Source organism: Podarcis raffonei, chromosome 2 (assembly GCF_027172205.1).
Source record: "Podarcis raffonei isolate rPodRaf1 chromosome 2, rPodRaf1.pri, whole genome shotgun sequence".
NCBI classification, from domain to species: domain Eukaryota; kingdom Metazoa; phylum Chordata; class Lepidosauria; order Squamata; family Lacertidae; genus Podarcis; species Podarcis raffonei.
Window position 1 is genome coordinate 57,141,992 of NC_070603.1, and position 15,549 is coordinate 57,157,540.

The window sequence follows — 15,549 nt, forward strand, 5'->3', positions numbered from 1 at the left end:
CACATCGGCTGGTCCCTTTTCCACAGCCCTTAATTTCTCTTTACCTTCATTATTATTATTATTTATTAAAATTGTTAGTCACTTTTTACAAAAGTAACTCAAAGCAGCTTACTGTAAACAAACATAATACATACATACATTAAAACAATCATAAAACAAACAGGAAAAAACTAAAATACAAACCTGTTTTTAAAAGGCAGGATTTAAACGCGCACACCCACTCAAGGAGGCCTCAGATGAGTAAAGGCGGAAAGCCTGATGAAAAATAAACACTTTATCCTGGGTGCCTAAACATACGTAATGATGGCACCAGGGGAGCCTCCCTGAGGAGAGTGTTTCACAATCAGAGAGGCTCCACTGAAAAAGGCCTGTTCTCGTGTTTCAAACCTTCAGACCTCTTGTGGAGAGGGCACAATGAAGAAGGGCCTCAGGTGACAATTGCAGGATCCAGGTAAGTCCGTGTGGTATTGGAGTATAAGGTTTTATAGGTCAAAAACCAGTGCTTTGAATTGAGCCCAGAAACTAATGGGTAGCCAATGTAATTGGGTCTGGATTTGTGTTATGTGCTCAGACTGTCTTACCCCAGTGAACAACCTGGCTGCTGAATTCTGCACCAGCTGCATTTTCTGAACCATCTTCAAAGGCAGCCCCACATATAATGCATTGCAGTAATCTAACCTAAAGGTTACCAGAGTATAGGCAACAAAGATTAGCTTATCCCTGTGCAGAGATTTGACTCTATGAAGGAAGAAATGTTGGCACTCTGAGTAAGAATCATGGCTACATGGTGGGTAGTGCGAGTGGCAAGCCCAAGAGGCCCAGTGGTTTAGACCACAGTGCCACCTGCGTCCCTCACCACGACGGAGTGAGCTCCCGTTGTTCTGTCCCAAAACAGTTCAAAAGCACGCCAGTGCAAGTAGATAAATAGGTACTGCTGTGGTGGGAAGGTAAACGTCATTTCCATGCGCTCTTGTTTCCATCACAGTGTTCCGTTGCGCCAGAAGCAGTTTAGTCATGCTGGCCACATGACCCAGAAAGCAGCTCCCTCAACCTGAAGTGACATGAGCGCCACAACCCCATAGTCGCCTTTGACTGGACTTAACCTTCCAGGGGTCCCTTACCTTTTACCTTTAGTCCAAGTGGGTTTCAGATCATTTGATGGGAATATGGGCTGATTTTCTACCACTCTTCAAATATTATTAAGAGATATTTTTTCCTTGCACAGTGGTTAATTTCTGGCTTGGAAAAATATAAAAATACAAGGCAACCCTAAACCCATTGTAATTTAAGGCATTTGCCATTTTGGGACACATGTATCTCAAAGTCAAGTTGTTGTGTGTGTCTTGGTGTTCCTGTGCCAGATCATCAGTGCTTTCTGGAATGTGAAGAAATAAAAAAAGGCCAGACTTTTTGTTAGGTTTGTGTGCAATGCTCTGTGAAAGGCTAATTTCTTAAGAATGCACAGTCTGAATGAGCAGGGTGGTGATGCATTTTGTGAATAAGAATATAGAGGTTTGCAAAACCATAACATGCTTAGACACCCAAGTGAGTCACTAATGCAGCAGACAGGCATTTTAGCAGCTGGAAAAATAATGATACTGCAGGTGGGCTTGAGAGAATACCTATCCTCTTTTGATATCTTGGACTGTTTCTCCGGTATTAAGCTGCATACCTTTTCTTTTGTGCTGCCAGGAGCCCTGAAGAACGCCCATACATTCCTCCTGAAGTAAGACTCCCTTGCATGTTTGGGGAAGCAAATTCTTTTTGCTGTCTCAGCCAGCCAGGGGTCCCCGTGCTTTCAAATTATAATGAAGCACTTGGAATTTTTCAGCATGTAAAATGATCTTCTAAATCAACCTGTCAGAACATGGCATTTTCCTTTCTGTCTTCTGGCCAACACAAGCGAAACGTATCATACAAAGGCAAAATAGTGACTTTTAATTTTCTCCTCCCCCACCTCCATCTGCTAATCCAAAACATTTATTTCTCTGCCTGACTGAACAAGTTGTGTGTGTGTGTGTGTTTGTCATTCACACACTTATAAAATCCCTCATAAGCTTCCCTTCCACTTTAGACTCTAGGAAGATGTGGGGACACATAAGCAGGAGTTGAACAGGCTCTCTGCACATGTATGCTCCTTGCTCTTCTTCACCAAGCTATAGCCATGCTGGGATGATAAAGAGTTGTTTGCTTTTGTTTGAAGTTAAACAGCTGCACAATATGGAAAGAATATAAAATTCCATTGCCAGGTGTCTTCCTTCTTCCCAGCGAAATCTATCTTTTGTGTTTACTTTCCGCTTATTGACGCTCATAACTCTTGTGTACCATGGCAAAGCTGCAAAAGATTCAGACCACTGGATGAAGTAAATAATGTTCTTGGACTTGGCAGGTACCCTGAACTCCGAAGCATGTGAGGCAGGAGGTGGGGAGGGGAATGAGAGCGGTGTTTGCTCGTTTTAGCTGGAAAATTCCTTCAGTGTCGCTTTGCCAAGATGTGTGTAATGTCTCCAGGAAACAAGAACAAGCACTTCAGATGGGCTGCAATGGCATAATATATCCAAATATATGTGCCTCCGGAATTCTTTTGGCTGGCTCCCCTGTTCTGTTATATCGCTTATTGTGTTATTGCTCTTGGCAGACCCCTTCATGGTACTTGTCACTCAGCTTTACAAAAGTCTCAGATTACCTGTGAATTGGTTTAGGAGCTGAAACTTCTTTCTTTTCTCTCTCTCCTAGGGGAGCTCTTGTTAAGTGGCACTGGGCAGATATTTCAGTGTGACATCATTTAGCGTTTTATGGACTAGCAAAGAGTCCATGATTATAATGGGCAGGAGGAGGCTGTAGGGAAAGGCCTGTGGATCAGCAAACAAGTGCCAGCATAGCTTAAGAGACAGAGCGCAGCTGGGGATATTTCTCTTGGTTCAAGAACTGGGAGTGACAGCACTCTTTGCTTGCCCAACAGCTGCGGGAATCCTGGTGGTGATGGGTACAAGGGGGTGGGAAGTGTGTATTCCTGTGAATTTCACAGGACCGTTGGCATCCCACTCCCAAGCCAGGTACATCTGAGTAAGTTTCCTTTAGTAGGGGAAAGAAGTGGTTCATGGGATATACTCTGAGCAAAAGTTAGTCAACTACAACCCAAAGGGCTGGATTCAACTAACCTGGATGCCAGTGCAAGGACTCCTGTTAGTTTAACAGGGCTTTCCTCTCTCTCCTGACTCCAAATCTGCTCTGGAGGGTTGGGAGATTTCCTAGAACACAGGGATGGAAGAGGGGGGAATCATTCTATCTAGAAAGCAAAAAATATTTGCATGGATTGAACGATCGTGACAGCATGATGTTGAATTCCGCTCATCACTTTCTACTGATTCATCTTTGGAAATGGTTAACTTCTTTGGCACAATGTTTTCATTGTGTCAGATTTCTGCACACTAAGTAGGGGCATTTGGTTTGCATGAGATTTGCTGTGAATGGCAGCCTCCCCATTTTAGGTCGAATTGGAAAAAGGGGCCTGAATTGCAGTGTAGGTTTCTTTTGGTATGGCTGAACATTTGAATTCAATAAAGTCGAAAAACGTGGCTGATTTTTTACTACAGATTGTGGAATTTGGGGCTTGTATTTTCCTTTTTTCTTCAGTTGTCATTAATTTATTTATTTTTAAATATCTTGCAGACATTTCATTGATTCAGAATGACGCCGTGGATGATTCCATTACTGCTAACCTGCATTATTTGCACCAGCCTGACAAGAGCTGAATTTTTCACTTCTATAGGTATGAAAAAGCTCAGGCAAAATAGGAAAATAGTGAAACATAGTTTATATCAATCAATGTGTGATCATAATCAATATTATTAATGCAATCGTCTGGAATAGACTCCACTCTTTGGTTGTGTTTTACTCTTTCCATTTCCAACATGAGAATTGCCCCTCCTCTCTTTAGAATGGTTTAATGGTGGTTTTCTCATCCTGGATTCTTTGCAACCCATTAACCATCTTTTGCAGTTGGTGCACAACAGGAAACTCTATGTGGCTTTCTGGTTTGTTTCACTGCTTACACGATGGGGCTGCATGTGGGTGCATGGGGCTTATATGTATTCTGGCCATTGCTAGGTATTAGTAGTGTTCTGCTATGGGCTAACTTGAAAAAACATGTGACATTGTCTTTAAAAACACCTTGCATTATCACCACTGTAGATTAGAATTGCCGCTATACGTTCCTCCTCCTCCTCATTTATCCCACTCTGAACAAATTGCTGCAGTTGTGGAGGGTGCTTATGAATGCTCCCCTGGCAATTTTGAGAATGTCCCAGAATTTCTGTTTTTAATTGTTCCATTTTTTTTTTACAATGTCCCAAGAGAGTTGGGCTGTAATTGCATTAGAAGAATATCTGTGGAAATATGCTGACGATGTTATGCCATTCCAAATAACTGATGTGAGGTGTGTGCATCAGTTCATTTTCGTGAACTAATTAGCTGTTGTAAGCATAATAATTCTAGAAACTCAGATTTGACAGGAGGAGGGAGGGAGACAACCACTACTTAAAACCTTTCTGGAGCATTGCACCGGTTACGCCTTTGGCATTTTCAGATTTTATTACTGCATTTTGCAATAAAATAAAATACAGCGTGACTTCAGATTAAAATATAATTTTGCAGATTTTGCATGAACTGTGGCAGCTTTATAAAGGCTATGAAGGATCAAATTGCTGTTGTAAACAAAAACATCACATTAAACATAATAGGGTTATGCTGAGGATTGATTGCTAGATTAATTGGCAAGTCTTGCTCTTGAGCTAGTATTAAGCTTGTAACTCAATACAGTTAGTCTGAAGCTCTGTGACTCTGTGTCACCATATCAAGTTTAAAAGGCCAACTTACTCTTGCATGTTCCTTTTCTTCAGGATACAGTGGCCTAAACCGAACAAACTGTTTAAAGTAACTCTGTGTTTGAGCAGACAAAGGTAGAATGGATAAGTGGTGCTGATAAAACAGCACTCCCTCGACTATCGAGAAAGCTAATATGCATGGTTCTGTGAATGATTACAATGAATGTTCTATGCCTTGGCCAAATAGTTTTCTGTTTCCCATTCCTCATGCATGAATTAATTTCATTTTCCTCTCTATGAAATATATGAAATATATATACATATATACTCTTAAAGCTGTTGTGAAATAAAATAACCATGGCAAAAGGAATGCAACAAAAACTCCCTCCCCTAGATTCTGAAGGCCAGATTCAGCTTAGTTGTTGTGCTAGTGGAAGCTGGTGCAATGGGACTTCTCCCCTCTCCTCCCTCCTCACCCTCCACAGATCTGCTCAGGTGGGTCAGGAGAACCCCTAGAACTGCCCATGGGAGAGGAGAAGGAGGCATCATTCCATATGGCAAGCAGAAGCGTTTGCGCTGGCGGAATAATCGCCTGAATGTGATGTCAAATTCCACCCTTAGATTGTTAGAAATGGAGCTGCAGTAACATTGGCAGAATACATGTTCTGAACTAGAACAAATGCTTTAGTGACGTTATAAATTCCAGCCTGCTGTGATAGTCTCCCTGTGTCTTTTCCTTGATCTGCAGTATTTATTTGCTCTCAACCTATCTTTCTGGATACAGATGGCTTCTTGGGTTTCTAATAATACTTTTCTTTCCTTTTTTCATTTAAGGCCAGATGACAGACCTCATTTATGCAGAAAAAGATCTGGTTCAGTCATTAAAGGCATATATTCAAGAAGAAGAATCTAAGCTTGCTAAAATCAAGAGGTAAAGTGAGATTAGACAAAGTGATACTTTGCCATTTTAACATAGCACCTCTGCTCTTCCTTGTCACTGGAGATTGTTGCCCCTATGTTTGTCTTTGGGATCTGAGCCAGAAGAGTAAGTGAGGAAGCACAGAGGAGGTTGCAGCACTGAGGCTCAGGTGAAAGTGGCTCAAGGTTTGAGAAACACTGGCTCTAGCACTCCACCTTATCAGATGCTGTGTCAGTGCAAAGGCTTAAAAACCAGGCTGTAAGAAAGCAATGACAAAAGTGTTTTAAAATAAATTTCCCTGAAGCGATTCACTTTGCAATTTGATTGTTTAACTAGCAAAGTGCAAGAGGCACGACGATAGCTAAGCAATTCACACAGCTCAAGAAAGAAAAAGGATACAGGGACAGAGGAAGGCAATTGGGGCTTTTGTAGCTCTATCACAACCCTCCCAGAGCATATCATATGCCTGGGCTAAAAATATAATCAAAACTGAACTTTAGGCATATACTCGTGTTTTCCAGTTGGGCTGAGAAGATGGAATCCCTAACTGTTAAATCGACTTCAGATCCAGAAGGTTATCTTGCTCACCCAGTCAATGCATATAAACTGGTAAAGCGTCTCAACACAGAATGGCTGCAGCTGGAGAATCTGGTTCTTGAGGATGCAACCAAAGGTGAGGATCTCAAAGAAACCAAGCTTTTGAAATAATCAGTGTGGAAAGCAACATGCCTTTTCTTCTTTAATGCCACAGTGTCTGTTCAAGAAGCCTCCTCCCCTCATCTGTGTTTGTTTTCAAAAAAGTGTCAACTGGCACCCATGTTTGTGTCAATGAGTTCAGTTCCTTGCCCCATTCACAAGAACATTGGGTTTGTTTTTAATTCCATTCAGCGACAGAAAAATATTCACTAACCAGGAATCGCCATTAAACTCTTCCCAATCGGTCCTAAACTATAGTCACGAGTGTTCACTAATGTGTATGTAGGCTCCCTCTCTTTCTCACTCGTGGTCTTCAAGCAGGGCTGGTGGACAGCCTTCTGCTGGGGATGCTCTTGCTCTTGATATCGTCCATCGTCCAAGTGGATTGGAATAGATGGCTCACAAGCCACACCATTCCAGCTTGACTGCTTCTGCCATATTCAGTAAGGTGGAGTGGTGCTGAGTGGCCCAAAACCTTTCTCTCCTTTTTATTCATTTATTTGAAATATTTGTATACCACCCTTCCTTATAAATGCATATGCATATAGTTGCAAATAGATTCATTAAAACAACAAAAATAATAATACAGCAAATCACAGTAGAAGACATCAATAAAAGCAAGGTTTTAGAAATAAGCACTTGGCACCACAGCAACAATGTTTTATTCAAAACTAATGAAACAACTCCAGATGTTTCTACAGGAAAGAAGTCCCAAATGTTTCCCTCAGGGTATCATTAATCAGATGTTTGGTCAAAAATATGTTGCTTTTGCTGCCTCTCCAGCAAGTGATAGCTGTGTTGAACTGTCCTTAAAAATCATTATTTGCCACCTGGCAAACCACCCACAACTGGTGAGTGTGTTCCATAACAAATAGGAATCATGTGCCCACCAAGTCTTCATTCTCCAAAAGGTTCAAAAGCACATGACGTAAACGATGTCAGAAGTATTCAGGGAATAAGATCTGCACAATTCAGCAAGAGAGTTAGAGGGCAGAGGGCACAATCCACAAGGTGAGTGGGTTTGTATGCTAATCTAGAAGGCCCGTTCCCACTAAATCAACTGATGTTCCTACCCTCTCAGTCATGTGTGTATGGTATTATGGCTGTGATACTCACCCAGAGCAGGTTTAACCAAGAGAAGGTTTTCCCATCCCCATCCCCTTTCAAATCTGGTCTTGTAGAATATACGTTGTCATTGGAACGTAATGCTTGAATCTTCTATGGATCACTTTTCCTTTCATATACAGGCTTCGATGCTTTTAGTCGCTGGCTTTGTTGGGTCGCAGTGGCGCGTGGCAATTAAATTCTCTTCTCCAGCTGTGAATTGCAGAAGTTCTTGAGTTTGCTGCGAACCAAAAGCTTGTGGAAGCTGTTTTCTAAAACACCATGTTAAGGGAAGCTATCTGTAATACTATTTCGTTGTTCTTCTAGAACTGTCCCATATACTAAAGCTTACCTATTTTGCAAGACAGCTTTTGGGACAAGAAAGACTTTGTTAATGCTTGACTATAAAGGAGGAAATGCTGTTTCTCAGAAATCAACCACATATGTTTTGTGCGTGCGTGCATGCACTCAGGCTAAAGGGGAAAGACTTTGAAACGTGCTCTTTTCAGCCAGGAGGTGTAGCACATGTTGCAGCAGTTTTCCAAATAAAATCGAACTTCTGCAGCCTTCTGAGAGCTGCAGAAGATGGCTATCTTTATTGATGAAGGATTTGTGCAAAACTGATAATGGATGATGGTTGCTTCACAGTTGGTGCTTTATGTTTCCTTTGTTTCTAAGATATTGACCATATGTGACTGAGTACTGGGAGTGCAGCCAGGCCTATCTCACATCCTGCTGCAGAATGGCTTGTGCTTGAAGCTCTTTGCCTTCTATAGCTGACAGTGAAATCTGGCTCTGTACATTGTTTGCTGGATCACAGCTATTGGAACAGGGTGGGTGGTTTGGAACTGTCTTTTACAGCTAAGGAAAAAGCCAGTCATAAGCTTCTTTTCCTCCAGTTATTTCTGGTACCGGAGCCGTTGAAAAGGCTGGGCAGTTTGAGCTTACCCCACTATATCTTCTCTCAAACTCTTTTTGTTGTCAAATCTTCTTATAATTCAATTGGTCTACAGCAGACTTCTGCAACCTGGTACTCTCCAGATGTTTTGGTGAACTACAACTCGCATCATTCTTGGCTATTAGCCGTGATGACTAGACAGGCTGCTCTGGAACCATTCCTTTCAGGGAGCACTCATTTTTGGGAAACCTTGTTGGTTTCTTTCTTTGGGTCACAATTTTTATCAGCTGTTTCCATTCCTGGAATTTTCTTGAAATGATGTCTACTAGCTTCTGGAGAACCATCGCTTCTGATAGTCCCATAAGAGAAGGTGTGCTGTATGTATAAAGCCATGTTAATGAATACATCGCCCTTGCATTAGGTTGGTGGCCCTTAGCTGAATGTTGAACTTTTGTACTTGTTTTTATTTGAGGTGTTATTAGATCTGTAAACAGGAGATATAATTAGAATACATATTTAAGATGGATTCAGATGACCTGCATTTTTCCTTCCATGTGGGATCGGTTTGGCAGAGATGCATCATGGGAGCTATGTGTGATGGTTGAAAACCATGCTCTCAGCAAGTCACCGCTCCATTTCAGGTGCAAAAATGAAACCATAGTCTGGCCATCAGAGTTGAGCCTTGGACTCATGTGTCCTCTTCTCCCCACCTTTGTTTCTTCTTTCTTCATTCTCTGCATCATTTCTTGATTTGGGCAAGCCATGATTTCTCATTGCGTATATCCAGGTTGGTCTAACAACGGTTTGTGCAAATCACAGTTAGCCTTCAAACCAGAATTGGAAACTATAGCATGGTATGGTTTGTCTAAACCAGGTGGTGAGGTTGGGATTTGGAACATGTGAGGAAAAGCAGGAGGATCAATGTGCAAATCTGAGGCTTATTTCCAATAACCAATCCATGGTTTTGTTGTTACATCTGAGCTGAACCATTGGGTACTGGGAAAGCATGATAGCCATTGAGTGCATCATGTATTGGACCCCATTACTCTGGATGGGATGAGCCTGTATCACTCCAGATGTTGTTAGACTCCAGCTCCCCTCATTCCTGACCATTGACCATGCTGGCAGGAGTAGAGGCAGTTGGAGTCTTAAGAACAACTGAATGGATGCAGGCTCTCAATTCCTGCTGAACGTGGAACACTTCATTAGAAAGCTCCAAATATTCCTTCCCTGTTGCCTAAACCCACTTTTAATTGCTTGCTTATTCAGAGTTCCCCCCTTAATATCTCTTGCGTGTTTAGTTCATGAATTTTTATCTTCATGCCAAATAGCAAAAGCTACGGTATATATATATATATATTTATAGTTTTACAGAGCCCGATGAGAACATTGATAGTTCATGTTTAAATTTCATCTGTTGGAATCCCACAAGGGATTGTTGTAGATAGAATAAATGTTTCCAATTGCCAACCAATCTGGTATCACTTATATGCATCTGAGACCCATAGTGCTAACCATTTCCGTCTTGTTCAAATAAAGGTTTTATTGCAAATCTCACAATTCATCGTCAGTTCTTCCCAAATGAAGAAGATGAGACGGGAGCTGCCAAGGCATTAATGCGTTTGCAGGACACCTACAAGCTTGACCCGGAAACAATATCAAAAGGAGCATTTCCAGGTGATGGTCAGAAGCTACTTGTTGACTTCATTAAACACACTGATTCTTGTGTTTTAGTTTCTCAATATATATGTTCAATAACAGTTGAGTAAGCGGTGAAGCAAAGTTTTCTTCTATGGTGAGTTTCCTCTCAAACACAATTGCTGGTGGTGGTACCGTGCCAGTTTTTCTGCATTTCCAGACCTGTGGTCAGCCATGAAAGTCTTGTAATCTTCACCAGATTTTGGAAAAGCCTACTAAGCCATATCTAGAGCATCAACATGAAACCACAGAAACAAGCCTGGAGATTTATAATACTCTCGTCATAGTTTGTTGCAATTTGCTTATGTTTCCAACAAGAATACAGAATCTAAATTGTTGGCTGAATTCTTTTTGCAAATGCAGGCACTGCTTAAGTAGAGCTATTCTCCTTAAGACTGGTATGTTAGCTCAGTATTTCTGGACTAGAGGGCATTTTAAGGTCACCACGTAGGATTTTCAAGCAGAACAAGAACTTGGCAAACTGTATTAACACTCTGGTGATAATTGAGATTCTCATGCATTTGAACATTTTTTAAGCAAGAAAAGTAACTCACATAGGCTTCGTGTTGAGTATAAACATGTTTGGCTTTAAATCGCATTAACTCATTCTGGTTTCTCACATGGATCAGTTGATTTGGAAAGTAGTGACTATGAATGTCCACAGGCAAATATATATAAATATAGTTTCACCATCAAAGAATTATGCCCACAATCTGTTAATTCTCCAAATCAGGGCACTGAAGCTTAGAGTAGGGGTATGTTGTTCCATTTGTGGACAAAATCTAGATTCACAACAGTTCTGTGAGGTTCTCCAGGCTATTTGGATAATACTTTGCACTCAGTACTTGAACATACAGTCTGTGTTTGCACATCACATTAAGCCATAGTAATGTTTAACTGTTGTTTAAGTCTGAATGAGGAGTGTACTTGTGCACACTGCTCAGAAGTCCCTGCTTCACTCCTTCCTTGCTCCTGGCCGTGTTGGGAGCAACAAACCACAGGTAGCTTTACTTGTTGTGTCATCCAAATCCATGTGCGCAGAAGTGGCTGGCTTCCATAGTGTGCCATCTCCCTCCTGGTTAGAAGCAGTGGCATTGCTGCTGGGAAAGCCAGCATTACAGCTCTACCTCGCCAGGCAAGCCACTTGGGCACATCCATACTTGTTTACTTTGTTTGAGTGAAACAAACAAAGCGTGAGTAGTGAAGAACAAACCTTCACTATCCCTCATGGTTTGGAGCAGGCTTCCTCCAGATGTTTTGAGACTACAATTCCCATCATCCCTGACCACTGGTTCTGCTAGCTAGGGATCATGGGAGTTGTAGGCCAAAAATATCTGGAGGGCCGAGTTTGAGGAAGCCTGGTTTGGAGAGAAACAAACCACAAATGACATACCATGCCTAGGCTCTGAGCTGCAAAAAGGCAGCCCTCCCATTGAAGTTAAAAAGGGCCCAGTGGGTGGGTGGAAGCACTGGGCTCAGAGAAGGCATGTTTCAGGACACTCTTTCTTTGCATTCTTCTGTTCATCCTGCATCTTTTTTAAAAGCAGAAGGGCTTTCATTGTAGTTTAAAGGGTCCTTTGTGAAGGAGGAATTTGGGCTCTGAATGTTCTTCATGTTCCCTCTTCTCCACTGGTGGCAACAAGCACTGCATTATTAAAACACATCACTGCTTTTCATTTTCAAGTTATTTAATGTATGTCAGCCAAGAGTTAGAAAAAGGGAAAGAATGACGTCCTCTTCAATGGAGTGCTTGGTTCCTCACTTTCAGCTGCACAGCAAAAAAGGAAATAAGTTTCTTCAACCACCCCCACCCCAGTCCTTTCAACTGCAAGTGGCCTGCCTAGCAGCTTAAAGGATCCTAAAGGGGGGCGGGGCGGATTGTGCTCAGAGGTTGTGTCCTGGATGGAATGTGTCCTCCTGGCTCCAGCCATCCCCCTTTAGGCCCCAACTGGAAGGAAAGTGAGTGAGAGGCTGAAATCAAGTGAGTGGTCCAACTTCCAAGTCAGTTTTCTCTGGGTTTGCTTTTTCAATATTCTGCAGTGTGCCAAGACAGCATCAGAGCAGTGAACATGCACAGACATTGTTGGTTCTATAGGTGTTGTGGGTAGGCAGGTGAGGACATTTAAGAAATCCATTGTTTTCTTGGATTGTCATCATCATTTTATTAGTGTGCCGCTTTTCAGTAGTGCTCAACCATGCTCAAAACAGCTCACAACAAAGTCAGGACTGTTTTGCATAATAACATATAGCAACATTTCAAGAACATAAGTATGATAAAATTGAAATACAAATGTTTATAGGCCAAACTCCTCCTGTTAATAAATATATAGGAAGATTAAATGATCCACTCATGGGATTGCAAACCACAGTGTTACAAATAGCAGCAAAACAGTACAACATACCAAATGCAAGGCATTGCCCCCAGCTACAACCCCAAAGCTAGTCTGGACTAGGCCAGGTGGAAATGAGCCAGAGAAGCTGAGGCCAGGTTTTACAGGACTCAAAACTGGATGGTCTCTAGGTGCCTTCAGCAGCAAGAGCAGCCTTTGGAGCTGAAGACCTGTACCTGACAGAGAAACAGGGACATCGGCTCAGTGTGTCCATTTGAAAACATGGGGGTGATAAATGGAACAGGATAATTCCAGATAGCTTTAACATTCAGGAAAGTTGTAAATGTGAGTAGAAGTCACTAGGTCTTACTTAACATTTGCGTCTCTCAATTCAGGAACAAAGTACAGATCAGTCCTGACAGTGGACGACTGCTTTAGCATGGGCAAAACAGCGTATAATGATGCGGATTATTACCACACCGTGCTCTGGATGCAGCAGGCGTTGAAAAAGCACGATGATGGTGAAGAGGCAGCCATCACGAAGGCGGAGATCCTGGATTATCTCAGCTATGGCGTCTTCCAACTTGGCGACATACAAAGGGCTATGGAGCTCACGAGGCGGTTGGTGTCTCTTGGTAAGAAGGACAAATCATGCATTCTTCTAGCACGCTGGAAAGCTACCTGCACCTCAAGTGGAGAAGCCAAAGTAGGATAAAGCTCTGCTTTTTGTGATATGGTAAAGATTTAGGACCAGGGTGGAGGAACTGCGTTCCAGCCTAAGGACTGCATTCCTTCCTGGAGAACCTTCTAGGGATCATGTGCCAGAGGTGGGCGTGGCCTAAATTGAAAGTGGGCGGGACAGTGCTACATTCCAGCCTCACTACAGTACACAGGTGATGTACACAGGAGACATCACATTTGGAGGGCACATTCTATACAGACAAAAGCAGTCAGAGAGGGCATGGAACCAGCTTTAATCCGGTAAAGGTTTCCATAAGTGGGAGGGAGTGGGAGACAACCAACCAACTTGCATAGAGTCATCCTGCTTTCTGTGTTGAAATCCTGCCAAGATTTTCACTTCTTTCCTGATGCCTCACCGCTGTGTGCCAGGGAGGGGGAACCTGTGACTGGACTACCAGCTCCCATCATCCCTGACCAATGGTGATGCTGACTGGGACTGATGGGAGGTGGAATTCAACAACATCTGGCGAGCTAGGTGTTTCTCATCCCTGTTATATGCCTAGATGGTGGTACCTTGGTTTTCGAGTGTCTCAGAAGCCGAACGTTTTGGTTTTTGAACGCTGAAAACCCAGAAGTAATTGCTTCCGTTTTCGAACACGCCTCGGAAGTCAAATGGTTTCTGCTGTGTGCTTTTCTCCATTGACTTTGCCCACTGCCCTTTGCCCCTCAGTTGTTGAACGGTTTTCCGGGACAGATTATATTTGACAACTGAGGTACCACTGTACTTGGAATGAAGTCCTGTTGAATTTAGCATACTTTACTATAGAATTATATGCCTGTTGTCTTTGTCCATGGAGTTTTCTTGGCAAGGATACTGGAGTGGCTTGCCAGTTCCTCCTCCAGGTTTTCGAGGTTACCAGCATGAGTTTGACCAAACTGCAGGAGGTAGTGGAGGACAGAGGTGCCTGGCATGCTCTGGTCCATGGGGTCACGAAGAGTCGGACACGACTAAACGACTAAACAACAACAACTATAGAATTGCCCAAGTTGTTTGGGTATTTTCTGCCAAGTGAAAAGTCTTTTGTTCCCATAGAGTAGAATCTGTCTCCTTGGGTACATAAACACTTAGACTAACTATTCAACTTAGCTCACAATAGTTCAGCTTCTATTTCCTTATGCTTCACAAGGCCAGGCATTTAAAGTTAAGTTACTGGACCTGAAATGGCTCCTTTCCCTTAATCTTCCACTCCTATATGCTCTGTACCCCATCCCTTTCCTGGTATTTCATGCATTTTGCATGCTATTTGCTAGTTGCTGGCTGTTACAGCTTCACTCTAAATGTATGATTAAATGATCCTTGACTTACTTTTAACTTTTAAAAACCCTCTGAGGTGTCATGTTGTATCAAATGTTAATGTTTTACACTGAATATAAAATGGAAACGCAATACCATTGCCTGCAGCAGGATTTCTGAATTGTCTAGAGAGCATAATTCATCAACATCCCCACACATTTGGACAGATTTGATAAATTCCTTTCAGAAACATATGGTGGTGTTGGCAAACTAGCAGACATAGAAGGTTTCTGAGTCACTCCTTTGCCTCGTGACATCTGGCATCAGTCAGTCACTTGGATTAAAGTTCAGTTTATCTAACCTGGAACAATAATCCACTCTATTTCTCTCAGCAATCCCTTAAACTGGGGTAGCCAACATGGTGCCCTCAATATGTTGTTGGACCACAGTTCCCTCCACACCTGACCATTGGCCATACTGGCTAGAGCTGATGGGAATTGAAGTCTAGCAACTTCTGGAGGAACCACATTAGGTATTCCTTGACTTACACCAACAATGAAAACTTGAACATTGTTCTGGAATTTTTTTAGCAGGCAAAATTTGGAAAGCCATTGCGGGGGGTGGGGGCGGTGATAGGTAGGAAAGCAGGGAGACCAACAGTAGAGGGAGCCAGAGACAATGACAGGCAGATCCAACTAACTCTGTACCCACCCTTTCCCCTGCTGAGTTCTAACAGGGCAACACAGGCAGAGGAAGAAGAGGCTGACAGATTATGTCACCCCCTGGACTGGTTGTAAGAAGGCAGGCAGGTGGGGGCTGGCTGAGGCTGATGGGGGCAGTGCTCCATTTGACATAATGGACCAGCCTTCACTTGTGATTCCTATAGGAATGATGACATGCTGGTGTTGAATTTGGCATTGAAGTAGGGGAGATAGTGTTGAAATGCTGATTTAGGCATATTCCTTTTAATCAGTCTAGTCTGTGAGGAGCAATGTGTAACAGTTCAAGATGCAATATTTCAGTAACATCATTTCACTTCAATTTCGTGGTAGTCTCTATTTCTATCCCAGCTCACAAAGAGTGTTTGGGGGCATGGCTAACAG

General features: G+C 42.5%; 1 protein-coding gene across 5 annotated transcripts in view; it reads left to right on the forward strand.

Moving 5' to 3' along the window:
- P4HA2 (prolyl 4-hydroxylase subunit alpha 2) overlaps positions 1-15,549 on the forward strand; it is a 43,959-nt gene that overhangs the window by 12,686 nt on the left and 15,724 nt on the right. For 4 of the 5 annotated variants that reach the window (XM_053376766.1, XM_053376770.1, XM_053376769.1 and 1 more), the window contains 5 exons: positions 3,673-3,772; positions 5,661-5,757; positions 6,267-6,418; positions 9,983-10,120; positions 12,867-13,106. In XM_053376766.1, coding sequence (XP_053232741.1) covers positions 3,691-3,772; positions 5,661-5,757; positions 6,267-6,418; positions 9,983-10,120; positions 12,867-13,106 — 709 coding nt within the window. In that variant the 5' untranslated portion in view covers positions 3,673-3,690. Of the gene's footprint in view, positions 1-393; positions 452-3,672; positions 3,773-5,660; positions 5,758-6,266; positions 6,419-9,982; positions 10,121-12,866; positions 13,107-15,549 lie in introns of all 5 variants that reach the window. The other variant, XM_053376767.1, reaches the window with a different exon arrangement.